This window comes from Vanellus vanellus (genome assembly GCF_965231255.1).
Source record: "Vanellus vanellus genome assembly, contig: HAP1_SCAFFOLD_1155, whole genome shotgun sequence".
NCBI classification, from domain to species: Eukaryota; Metazoa; Chordata; class Aves; order Charadriiformes; family Charadriidae; genus Vanellus; species Vanellus vanellus.
In genome coordinates, this window is record NW_028127419.1 from 12,267 (window position 1) to 24,887 (window position 12,621).

General features: G+C 54.1%; 1 protein-coding gene across 1 annotated transcript in view; it reads left to right on the top strand.

Moving 5' to 3' along the window:
* Positions 1-12,621, top strand: part of LOC309685279 (tektin-3-like) — a gene marked incomplete at both ends in the record, with an annotated part of 31,466 nt that overhangs the window by 12,140 nt on the left and 6,705 nt on the right. The window contains one exon of the mRNA XM_082501067.1: positions 1,639-1,869. Coding sequence (XP_082357193.1) covers positions 1,639-1,869 — 231 coding nt within the window. The remainder of the gene's footprint in view (positions 1-1,638; positions 1,870-12,621) is intronic.

The following is a 12,621-nucleotide window of genomic DNA, read 5'->3' on the forward strand; positions in this document are numbered from 1 at the left end:
GATCTAGGAGGCCATATGTGGGTATTTTCTTGCCCAGGGGTGGCCCCGCGTTGCCCATGGAGAGCCCTGGCTTGCCCAATGGCTGCATCAGGTTGCCACAGTGGCTGCAGGGAGTAGGCGGGACGGAACCCGGTTACTCAGCACCCTGCGCCAGTGGCAACGCTGCCCTGGTTCTGTGACACAGAGCGCACTGGGGATGCTCCAGTGTCTGGCAGAGCTTCGACCCGACCAGACGGCACAGCAGTGAGCAGCAGCCCCCCCGGGCACCCCCAAGCCTCTGCAGGCGGAGGGTACGTACCTTACCTGGGAGGGGAGGACTGAAAAAGCAGGGATTTCTCCTACTGCCCCCAACAGCTCCTCTGTCCTCCAGATGGACCCAGAGCCGGGGATCGGGGGCTCCCGGCGTGTGTCCTGTTGAGGGCTGGCAGAAAGTGTCACCCTGGGGTGGCTTTACCGAGGGGGATGCAGGGGTGTTTGTTTCGGCTGGAAATGCAGGGAAGAGTAAGCCCGGTCCATTCCCGAGGGATTTTCCTCCCTTCCTTAAGTGTGTGCCTGTCAGGAGCTGAAGGGCAGTAATAGAGCAATAGCACCCGCGGTGCCGTAAGCAGTTCTTGGGAGACAAATCTTCACGTGTGGCCCTTCCTCCTAGGACTGCTCCAAGGCTGGTGTTGACAAACGATTCCGAAAAGCTTTTTTGAGAGATCTCCTTTCCAAGCGCAGGGATTTGACATCAGGTGAGCCACAGACATTCTTCTTCCTTTACAAGGCAAGAGACGGCTGTTCTGCTGAGGCTGAAACGGGGGTTTGGGGGGTGTGGTTCAAATGTGGCTATAGTCCTGCAAAGCTCCTCTCACCCGCAGACTCCTCACTCGAGCATTCGATGCAAGTGAAGAGAGAGGGGATGAGGACAGAGTCCCTCACCCCCGAATGGCGCTGGGCTGGTAGCAGCTGTGTGTCCAAAGGGGCGCAGCTCTCGGGGCTGGGAATGGCACTTTGAAAGAGAAAATGACCTCTGGGGCGCTCTAAGAGCAGCAGATACGCCACCCAGAAGCAACAAACACACCGCAGACAATCAGCGACTACACTTTCATGGCACTGACAGCTTGAGGGAAAAGGAAGGCATAGTGTCTGTTGTTCTGCTTTGCAGCCCTGGTTTGATTTTCTCTGCATTTCAGGGCCTGACGCTCGATACTAACAGCAACGAGCGTTTTCCTCTTCCCTACACAGATGCTTGTGATGGTGTCAGAGGGGATTTGCTCTCAAGAGCTTTAGGCCTCGACTGGGGATGCGTGGGTGCTGTGTCCATCGCTGGTGGTGTTAGAAGTTGCATGTGTCGCCGTAAGAAGTAAGGCGAGGAGCTTACTGAGTGGGGTTGTCTTCTCTCTCCTCCTCTGTGCAGGACACGGACCAGAACAGCGGTGTTCCAGAATGGAGCCTGTCAGCTCTCCCTTAACAGCAAAGTTTGCCCATCCAAGATCCATCCCCACCAACTTTCTCCCTCCCATCAGCCCCATGGCTTCGAGCTACAAGAACCGATTTCCTCACCGCTCGTCATCTCAGAGCTTCAGCCGCCCCTGGATGCCCAACACCTACTACAAAACAGCTGCCCTCAGACCAACTTTGGCTGCCTTTTCCCAGAGTGCCCAGGGGATCACCGACAGCAAGAAGCTTCCTTCTGTCTCCACCAGAACAACTGTCTTCAACCGCTACACCCCTGAAGACTGGTACAAGTCCAACCACACCACCTATAAAGAGTCAGAGACATCCCGACAAAAAGCGGAGCGCCTGAGAGTTGATAACTCCCTCATGGTTCATGCTAAACATCAGGAGACCAAGAAAACGCAACTGGAAAGCACCAAAAACCTGGGTGTACGGGCCAACGATATTGAATTTTGGAAATCAGAGCTCTTCCATGAGCTAGACGAGATGATTGGGGAGACCAACACGCTCACTGACGTGAAGAACAGACTGGAGAGAGCCTTGGCGGAGACGGAGGCCCCTCTCCAGGTCAGCACCCCATCCAGTGGGCTGCAAGCTGCAGCCGCTGCTGAAACATCTGCAGCCATTAAAACCTCTAATTAAGTTTCCCTGCAGCTCCGTAACATCTAGAAAGTTTTTATGAAGGGCCCATGAGTTAAGTGAGTAATAAACCAACCTTTGGCATCTGCTGCATCCCCTACCAGCACGTGCTGAGCCCATCAGAGCAGCGTTTCTTAACCACCTATTTGCAGAGGCGCTCCATGCAAAATCCCGGTTTGGGAGACAAAAGCCCCGTGTGTCACTGCGCGGCTCTGGCGAGGTCAGCATCAAGGCTGACACAGGTCCCTGATTTCGGCTGTGGTTTCACCAGGGACGCGTGTGCTCCCTCATGTCGATGCGATGCTGATGTGGCAGCTCGGCTGCTCGTTCTCAGCTAAAGCACCTGCCCCGGGCAGTTTTTTTTCCCCTGCTGCCATCTCTGTGCCCACCTAGAATGTCTTTTCTTCTTCCGTTACTTGGGATGGGGAGCGTCCCTCGAGAGAACCCTGCCCCTGCAGCCAGCACTGATGGCATGTCCCCAACAGGTCGCTGAGGAGTGCTTGCGCCAGCGGGAGAAGAGGATGGGCATCGACCTGGTCCGTGATGATGTGGAGGAACAGCTCTTCACTGTAAGTTTGGCAACACAGAGCAGGTGTTGCAGGTGCTCTCTGTACCTCAACTGCCCGAAACAGGCTTTGCAGCCCCTTCCTTAGTGCCGGTGAGGTGCCAAACTCTCCAAAGCCCCAAAACCTGCCGGGCCAGGGGACGGTGTCCCCCACACAGGAGCGTGCCCACACGCTGTGGGTAAGACTCGCCCTTACAGAGGAAGGAAGAGCTGCACACCCAGCGGTGTGTTCGTGTAGTGTATCGGGGTGCTCTGTCCCTCTTCAAGGGGTTGGTGAGAGCGTCCTGTCTTTCCCAGCCCTGCCAGAGCAGCACCTATCTCTGTCCATGGCACATACACATGGTATAGCTCTACATCTGTGTCGCACACATACATCTCTATCACACACATACGCACACGCAGATCTGGGGAAGGCAGTGTGCACCTGACAGCTTGCCCGCTTTTCCCAGCTCCATTAGTTGGGATAAGGAAAGAGTGGGCTCCTGCAGACAGGAGGGCTGAAAATGGACTGGATGTGGAGCACTAATCCCCTGCCTGCAGTAGCTGGGGCTTCACAGACGCAATGGGTTTGTGCTGAAGTCAAGTGAGCTGAGAGCAGCACATGCCTTCCTCCAGCGCAGCTGAACGCTTCTTAGAAATTCAGAGTGGGGATTTACAGCAGAGTCAAGTCCATCTCCTCTTGTCCCGTATGGATGGGATTGGTCCTGGGGAGGAAAACATTTTGGGAGCCAAACGGGCAGGTGCTGGTTTGGGGATGAGTGTGAGCAGGACGAGTGTTTCTGGAGACTGACGGGGTCATGTTTTCCCTTTGCCCAGGAAGTGGATGTCATCCGGTCGTGCCAAGAGAGGATGCAGCAGCACCTGGAGAAGGCAAAAGCCCAGCTCGGGTAAGGAGGAGCTCCTTCTCTCCTGCCCCAGGGCTGAGGTGCCTTTGCAGTTGTGATGTGAACCCCCAGCAGACCCCGAGCTCTCCCCACAGCCCGCAGGTGTAAAGCCCCCACAGGCTCCGTGGGACGCGGGCAGTGATGCTCATGGGGGGACAGAGCTGCCCGGGGGGGCAAGATCTGCGGGGACGTGGATCGGGGAGGAAGCCGCTGTGCCCCTACATCCCCACCCACAGCTCTTGTTTGCATCTTGCAGCTCCAACAGGGCGGCCCAGCACCATCTGGAGAAGGACCTGGCCAACAAGCAGGTGGCCCACCGCATCGACGACACGTGCCACCACCTGAGGAACTCCTCCCAGGGCATCCACTACTACCGAGGGGTGGAGCGCGTCGATGCCACGTGAGTGCATCTTCCTTTGCTCCTATCGCTCTAGTAAACTGGCTTTATCTGCACCCAGGAGTTTCTCCCTTTCCCCTCTTTTGCTCCCTCTTCTTCCCGCCCTTCTGGGGCAGGGGCTGCATGGTCCTAGCTACCGGCTGGCATTAAACAATGACATAGAGTCAATTTAAAAGCCTAGATTGAAGCTACATTTAATCCACACTGTTCCCTGCGTGCCCGCCCCTGTCCAGCTTCAGTAGCATGGGCTTACCAGGGGCCTCCCTCTCCTTACCTCCCCAGGATCTCAGTGCCAGCGTCATGGGCCAAGTTCACCAACGACAACATCCTCCGCTCCCAGAGCGTGCGGGCCGCCTCCGCCAAGCTGCGCCATGACATCCAAAGCTTGCTGATGGTGACGGCCAATGAGATGTGGAGGCAATTCAACAGCACCAACATTGCCTTTACGAACCGCATCGCTGAGACAGCTGATGCCAAGGGCAGGATCCAGACCCACCTGGCCAAGGTAGCCGGAAGCCCTCCCTTTCGCTGGGGCACTGTCACTTCCCAGTGACACCTCTGAAGCGGGACCCTCCACGCAGCCCTGGCCCAAGCAGAGGAACGGGCACCACCAGAAGCTGCTTCTAGTATCATTTTCTCTTTGAAACTCAAAGACTCAGTGCGCTGGGGACTTTCTTCTTGCAGCAGGATGAGTTGGCACTGTGATTTCATCCCAGGGACAGTGCATCCCAGCTGACAGCCTGCTGGTGGAGGGGAGAAAAGGGAAATGACGTTGTCGCTTGAGAACATATTTTTTCATTTCTGTATGCGATTCTTTTTTATACCAGACCCTGCGAGAAATATTCCACCTTGAGAGGAATATTGAAACCATCCAAAAGGCCATCAAGGACCACGGGCCTCCGTTAAAAGTGGCTCAGACGCGGCTGGATGCGCGCACGCGGAGGCCAAAGATGGAGCTGTGCCGGGACACTGCCCAGCTGCGGTACGGCGGGAGCGCGGGGCCGGCGGGGTCCTTGAGGAGTCCCGGGTGGTCGCACCCAGGAGCATCACTGGGTGACCAAATTAATGCGGGGGTGTTTGTTTCCTAATGAGTCCTTCCACAAGTGCACTGATAGACTCCCAAGCACCCAGCAGGTATCCCAGCCTTTCGGTGCTGGGAGAGCTCTGCCCCCACGGCCGGGTACTGCCTGATGGCCCCCCGTGAGGGGCTGGATTTTTCCCACTTGGGGAAACCTCATCTTCTCTCCCGCCTGCTTCCCAGCAGCCGGGTGTGCTCGGCTCCTGCCAGAAACGGGGGGTCTGCGTGAGTCTGAGCACTCTGAAGGGGGAAAGCCTGTGTCCAAGGGGCCCATCTGCAATGCCGGGCTAGAAACCACCCCCGGCACGGGACCGTTAACCAGGGCTTCTTGCTCTTTTCCAGCCTTGTCAACGAGGTCCACATCATCGACGAGACCCTCCAGAGCCTTCAGCAGCGCCTGAACCACACCGAGGATGCGCTGCAAACTCTGGTTCGTGCTAAGGCTCTCCTGCAGCACGACCTGGCGGTCAAAGCCAACTCTCTTTTCATAGACCAGGAGAAATGCATGGGGATGCGCAAGACCTTCCCCAGCACTGCGCGGCTCCTGGGTCCCTCTTAGGTGTTCTGTGTTGTGGAGTGATTCTTAGTTTTGTTTAGGTAGTTTGAATCCCCGTGATTAGACTTCCCCTTTCTGATAAAACCCTTAGTAGAAATTAAATTTATCGCTTTGTACGTTATATGGTCTTCCAGGAATTTTTTCCCCATTGGTGCCGGCTGTCTGGAATGCCCTCCCTGCCCTCCATTGCCTTAGCATGGCTTCGAGGAGGGTCAGTTCCGGGATCTGCCCAGGCGCAGAGGGGAGGCTGATGGGTCGGTAGTTCCCAGGGCTCTCCTTTCCACCCTTTTTACAAATAGGTGCAATGTTGCCCTTTTTCCAGTCCCCGAGGACTTCACCTGACTGCCATCACTTTTGCAGTATCACTTTCCCAGACGAAGGCCCCTCGATGCCTTTGGGGTGTTTCACTCGGGTATTTCACTGAGGAGGGCCACGAAGATGCTCCGAGGGCTGGAGCACCTCTCCTATGAGGAAAGGCTGAGAGAGTTGAGGGTGTTCAGCCTGGAGAAGAGAATAAGGTCTTCGTGGAGAGACCTTCTTGCGGCCTTCCACTACTCAAGGGCCTACAGGAGAGCTGGGGAGGGACTTTTAACAAGGGCGTGTAGTGATACGATGAGGGGGAATGGCTTCAAACTGGAAGAGGGGAAATTTAGATTAAATATTAGGAAGAAATTGTTCACCCTGAGGGTGGTGAGACACTGGCCCAGGTTGCCCAGAGAAGTCGTGGCTGCCCAGTCCCTGGAGGTGTTCAAGACCAGGTTGGATGGGCCTTGAGTAACCTGGTCTGGTGGGAGGTATCCCTGACCATAACAGGGGTATTGGAACTCCATCATCTTGTAGGACCCTTCCAACCCAAACCAGTCAAAGGTTCTATGATTCTATGATTTGGGGGACAGTGAGGGGCTCCCCTACGTTACAGCACAACCAGCCAGGGGGGTCCCAGCAGACCCCTACCAAGCCCCCCCCATGCCACCACATGGCTCCTCCTCGGCAGCTGCCTCACCACCTTGCCCACCACCTGCCATGACTGGTGGAATGAGTTCACCACCTCCTGCAGCTTCTCATAGCGCTGGAGGAGCTGTAGCCCACCTGTGCTCTGGTGTCCGTTCTGCAGACGGGGCGTGCTGCCTGCGCCTCTGCCTGCTCCTGCCCCCTGAGCTATCGCCCTCAGCTTGTGCTGCTGCTGCAGGAAGGGGAGAAGAATTGGCTCTGACAAGGCATGGATGCAGCCACGGAGCCCAGGGACCGTGGTGGCTCCACGGCCCCAGCCAGCACAGGGAACGTGCCACATCCAGCTCCTTCAGCTCCTGCTTTAACTCCTGCAGCACAGCCCTGGCCCCTGAGACGCCCGCACGGGCAGCCTTAGCCTCCATGGGCTGCTTGGGGAACAGGGATCTGCTGGGGAGGGTCCAGCAAAGGGCTACAAAGGTGATGAGGGGATTGGAGCATCTTTCTTACGAGGAAAGGCTGAGGGAATGGGGTCTTTTCAGTCTGGAGAAGAGAAGAGTGAGGGGGGATCTTATCAGTGCTTATAAATACTCAAAGGGAGGGTGCCAGGGGGATGGGAACAGTCTTTGTTCAGTGGTGCCCAGTGACAGGAGAAGAGGGAACGGGCACAAACTGGAACCTAAGAAGTTCCATCGAAACCTGAGGAGGAACTTCTTTCCTGTGAGGGTGGCAGAGCACTGGCACAGGCTGCCCAGAGAGGTGGGGGAGCCTCTTACTCTGGAGCCATTCCAAACCCGCCTGGACGCCGTCCTGTGCAACTGCTGTAAGGTGCCCCTGCTCTGGCAGGGGGGGGGACTGGGGGAGCTACAGAGGGCCCTTCCAACCCCCACCAGTCTGGGAGTCTGCGATTCTTGGAGTCTGGGAGTCTGTGATTTTCAGTAGGTCTGGTCTTGCTGAAGGACTAAGGGGGTTTGAAGGGAGTCTGGCTTCATCTGCCCTCGGGCAGTTAGACGTCGAGTCTGGGTGTGGGTCTGCGCACCTCTTATGGGACACGGGAGAAATGCACCTTCCCTTGCACCGTTTGCCTAATGCTGAAGGAAAGCATCGGAGGTAGCGCAGATAACGGCCTCTGGAGAGACCCATTTCTTCCTACCGACTGTCAATGAAATTATCTAGGATGCGATGTTGAAACTTAGGTGCGGTGACTCCTGTTCAGCGTGTCCCCCACGGGCCAAAGTGGGGCAGGTGGGCTCCTGTGACGTGTCCCGTGTAGCTCCTGAGCTCCAGGGCAATTTTGTGGGAGGCCAGAGGTATGTCAGCGTAAAATGGCATTGGCGTCTCCCCGCAGCGGGTCTCGCTGGTTGACCTCCACCGTTTTCTCGGTGCCTTTGAGGAATTACAAAAGTGGTGCCTGGGAGAAGCGTACCAGTGCTTCTGGGTAAAAGTGTTAGCAAGGTCTTGCAGCCTGTCCCAGTGATGGTGGGGGATGGTGAATTGTGTGACAGCAAAGACATGAGGGGTAGTGATAATTTGTTAGCTACAGTAGTGTCTGAGTATGATCAGGTGCGAATTAGGGCTTGTCCACCCAAGAAAGTGGCAGGACGATTAGCCCAGCTGAAGTGCATCTATACTAATGCACGCAGCATGGGAAATAAACAGGAGGAGCTGGAGGCCATTGTACAGCAAGGAAACTATGATATAGTTGCCATCACAGAAACGTGGTGGGAGGACATACACAGGTGGAGTGCTGTAATTGATGGCTACCAACTCTTCAAAAAGGATAGGCAAGGTGGTGGGGTGGCCCTCTATGTTAGAGGCAATTTTGAATGTCTGGAACTTAACAGTGTGAATGACAACACTGAGTGTGTATGGATAAGAATTAAGGGGAAGGCCAATAAGGCAGACATCGTGATGGGAGTTTGTTATAGACCTCCTAATCAGGATGTAGAAGCCGATGAAGTATTCTGTAAGCAGCTGGCAGAGGTCTCACGATCAGCTGCCCTTATTCTTGTGGGGGACTTCAACTTCCCAGACGTCTGCTGGAAATACTATGCAGCAGAGAGGCAACAGTCATGGAGGTTCCTGGAGTGTGTGGAGGACAACTTCCTAACACAGCTGGTGAAGGAACCAACTAGGGGAAGTGCACTACTGGACCTACTGTTTGTTAACAGAGAAGGTCTTGTGGGGGATGTAAAGGTTGGAGGTCGCCTTGGGCAGAGTGATCACGAAATGATAGAATTTTCAATTCTTGATCACGTAAGGCGGGGAGCCAGCAGAACTGCCACCTTGGATTTCCGAAGGGCAGACTTTAGCCTGTTTAGGAGCATGGTCGAGAGTGTCCCTTGGGAGGCAGTTTTGAAGAGCAAAGGTGCCCAGGAAGGCTGGGCATACTTCAAGCAGGTGCTCTTAAAAGCGCAGGAGAAGGCCATCCCCTTGTCTCGAAAAACGAGCAGACGGGGAAGACGACCAGCCTGGCTAAATAGAGAACTTTGGCTGGACCTCAGGAAAAAAAGGAAAGTTTACATTCTCTGGAAAAGGGGGTTGGCAACTTACGAGGACTATCAAGATATAACAAAGCTATGTAGGGGGAAAATGAGAAGGGCCAAAGCTCAATCAGAACTCAGCTTGGCCACTGCAGTTAAAGACAATAAGAAGAGATTCTTTGAGTATATCAATAGAAAAAGGAAGACTAGGGAAAATGTAGGCCCACTGGTGAATGAGACAGGTGCCCTAGTGGTGGAGGATGCAGAGAAGGCAGAGTTACTGAATGCCTTCTTTTCTTCGGTCTTCACTGCTAAAGCTGTCCCTCATGAATCCCACACTCTGAAGGCAAAGGGGAAGGTCTGGAGAGAGGAAGATTTTCCCTCAGTTGAGGAGGACCGTGTCAGAGACCACTTGGCCAAGCTGGACATTCACAAGTCCATGGGCCCTGATGGCATGCATCCGCGAGTGCTGAGAGAGCTGGCGGATGTTATTGCTAGACCACTCTCCATCGTCTTTGAACGGTCATGGAGAACAGGAGAGGTGCCTGAGGACTGGAGGAAGGCTGACATCACTCCAATCTTCAAAAAAGGCAAGAAGGAGGACCCAGGGAACTACAGACCAGTTAGTCTAACCTCTGTCCCTGGGAAGGTAATGGAGCGACTCATTCTGGACGTCATCTCCAAACACGTTGAGGAACAAGAAGTTATTGGAAGTGGTCAACATGGATTTACCAAGGGTAAATCATGCTTGACCAATCTGATAGCTTTCTATGATGTTATAACTGGTTGGCTGGATGAGGGGAGAGTCGTAGATGTCATCTACCTTGACTTTAGCAAGGCTTTTGACACTGTCTCCCATGACATCCTCATTAGGAAGCTGAGGAAGTATGGGCTAGATAAGGTGACAGTGAGGTGGACTGAGAGTTGGCTGCGGGACAGAACTCAGAGGGTTGTGATCAGCGGCACAGAGTCTAGTTGGAGGCCTGTAACCAGTGGTGTCCCCCAGGGGTCAATACTCGGTCCAATTTTGTTCAATATACTCATTAATGACCTGGATGAGGGGACAGAGTGTATCCTCAGCAAGTTTGCTGATGATACCAAACTGGGTGGGGTGGCTGACACCCCAGAGGGCCGTGCTGCCATCCAGCGTGACCTGGACAGGCTGGAGAGCTGGGCAGAGAAGAACCTAATGAGGTTCAACAAAAGCAAGTGCAAGGTCCTGCACCTGGGGAGGAAGAATGCTAGGCACCAGTACAGGTTAGGGGCGGACCTGCTGGGAAGTAGCTTGGAGGAGAAGGATCTGGGGGTTGTGGTAGACAGTAAATTATCCATGACTCAGCAATGTGCCCTTGTCGCCAAAAAGGCCAATGGAATCCTGGGCTGCATAGGGAAGAGTGTGGCCAGTAGGTCGAGGGAGGTCATTCTCCCCCTCTACTCTGCGCTGGTGAGGCCACAACTGGAATACTGTGTCCAATTTTGGGCTCCCCAGTTCAAGAGGGACAGGGAACTGCTGGAGCGAGTGCAGCGAAGGGCAACTAAGATGATTAAGGGCTTGGAGCATCTGCCTTAAGAGGAAAGACTGAGAGAGCTGGGACTCTTTAGCCTGGAGAAGAGAAGGCTGAGGGGAGACCTTATTATGGCGTACAAGTATCTAAAGGGTGGGTTGAAGGAGGATGGAGCCAGGCTCTTCTCAATGGTTCCCAGTGACAGGACGAGGGGCAATGGGCACAAGTTAGAACGCAGGAAGTTCCGTTCAAATACACGGAAACACTTCTTTACGGTGAGGGTGACAGAGCACTGGAACAGGCTGCCCAGGGAGGTGGTGGAGTCCCCTTCCCTGGAGATTTTCAAGACCCGCCTGGATGCAGTCCTGAGTAATGTGCTCTGGGTAATCCTGCTTTAGCAGGGGAGTTGGACTAGATGATCTCTAGAGGTCCCTTCCAACTCTGATAATTCTGTGATTCTGTGATAATTTGGGGAAACGTCCTCCTGCAGGCGAGAGCCGATTCCTCAGCTCTGAGGCAGGGATGGAGGTGGGACGTGGTCGCCCCGTGAGGACGAGGGTACCCGCGGGATGGGAATGGCCACCCCTGCCTTTGCCCCGGGGACACGAGGGGGCGGTGGGTTGGAGAGGGCAGAGGTTTGCCTTTGCCTCCCCTCGCCGCAGCCTGCCCTTTTCTACCTGCAGCTGGCTCAAGTGTATCCCCCGAGTTTATTGATGGAAAAATCGGGGTGAAAAGGGGATGTGAACTTGGGCAGAAAACGCAGGTTCTGGGAAAACCATCACTAACCCCCTCAAGAATGTGAAAAAAGAATATGCACGTGACAGACGTAGATAAGAAATGATTCACTGAGGTATCTGTCAGTGATTTGTGCAAAATATTTGGGGGCATTTTTAACAGTATCTCTATGAAGAGCTCCTGTGTCAGAACCCAGCACAGGACGGGACTGCACATAGTGATGCGCTGACATGGCAAAGGGGTTTCTCCAGCCTTCGCCAGCACGTGCACACAGTCACGGCTGCATCGCAGCATCCGCTGTGGGCTGATTCTTCCTTACTTTACGCTCTACTTTCTGCAGTCCAGGCTCCTGGGCACTGCAGAGGACATCCCACCTTAAACCAGACATGGCCATAACAATCTTTTTCCACTGGCCACATGCAGAGATCACAGCAGCCCAGGCCTCACCCCAAGAGTCATTGGCTATCCACATTTTATGGTCCACCCATCATTTTCACCAGAACGTGGGAAACCCAGGAAAAACCCCAAAAGTCTCATGTATTTCCCGGCCAGATGGAGCCTGCTGCAGGACCGCGTGCAGCTCGTCCCTCGGCGCCAGCCTTGGTTTTGTAAGGAGATCAAATCTTGAAGCCTGTCCGGATCCCTAAAGGACCCTGGGGCAGACGGGAGCGTGCGCTGCCTGAGAGCATCCTTGTCCTTCGGCGTGACAGCACAGGCTGCGCCACACAGAGTTTAACTTTTTTTTCATCCTCCATCAATTAATGTGACTTTTGAACGTTATTCTGCTATTGGATAGACAATTGATGCCTTCCGGACAGGTACAGTGTTTACAGGAGAGAGGAATAGTCAGAAGAGGCGTAAAACTGCAACTGGACAATATCATGGGTACATGTAGACCCACGACGGACGCTATAAAAGATCTGGATCTGGGTATTTTCAGAAGGGCAGCTTATGATCAAGAGTAGTGCTATATTAATAGACAGTAAGAATGTAGAGCTGCAACAGAAAGACTGACAGCTTTTGGCAGGAGATTTTGTGCTTTGGTATCCAAATGTATCCCTTGAAATTCCAGTTCAGTCACCTCGGCAAACCTGGGGTGCCATGCCGAGAATGGGCACCCCTGCTTAACATCAGCCTCCTGTTTTCACCTTGGTTTTGGTGTTGGTTTTTTTTGATTCTGAGCTCAAATGATCGAGGCTTCGGGACAAACATATCTATCAAAACTGGATATGCCCCACCAGAACTGGGAGCGGTAGTTTAGTCATTTTAGTGACTTTGCTGCTGCTGAAGTTGCTGAGAGTCACTTAGCTTGTGAATTTGACTGTTTTGCCTGTGCCAATGCTAAGCATTTGTAGCTCTTAGTTACATCACTCGAAAAGCCACTCCAGATG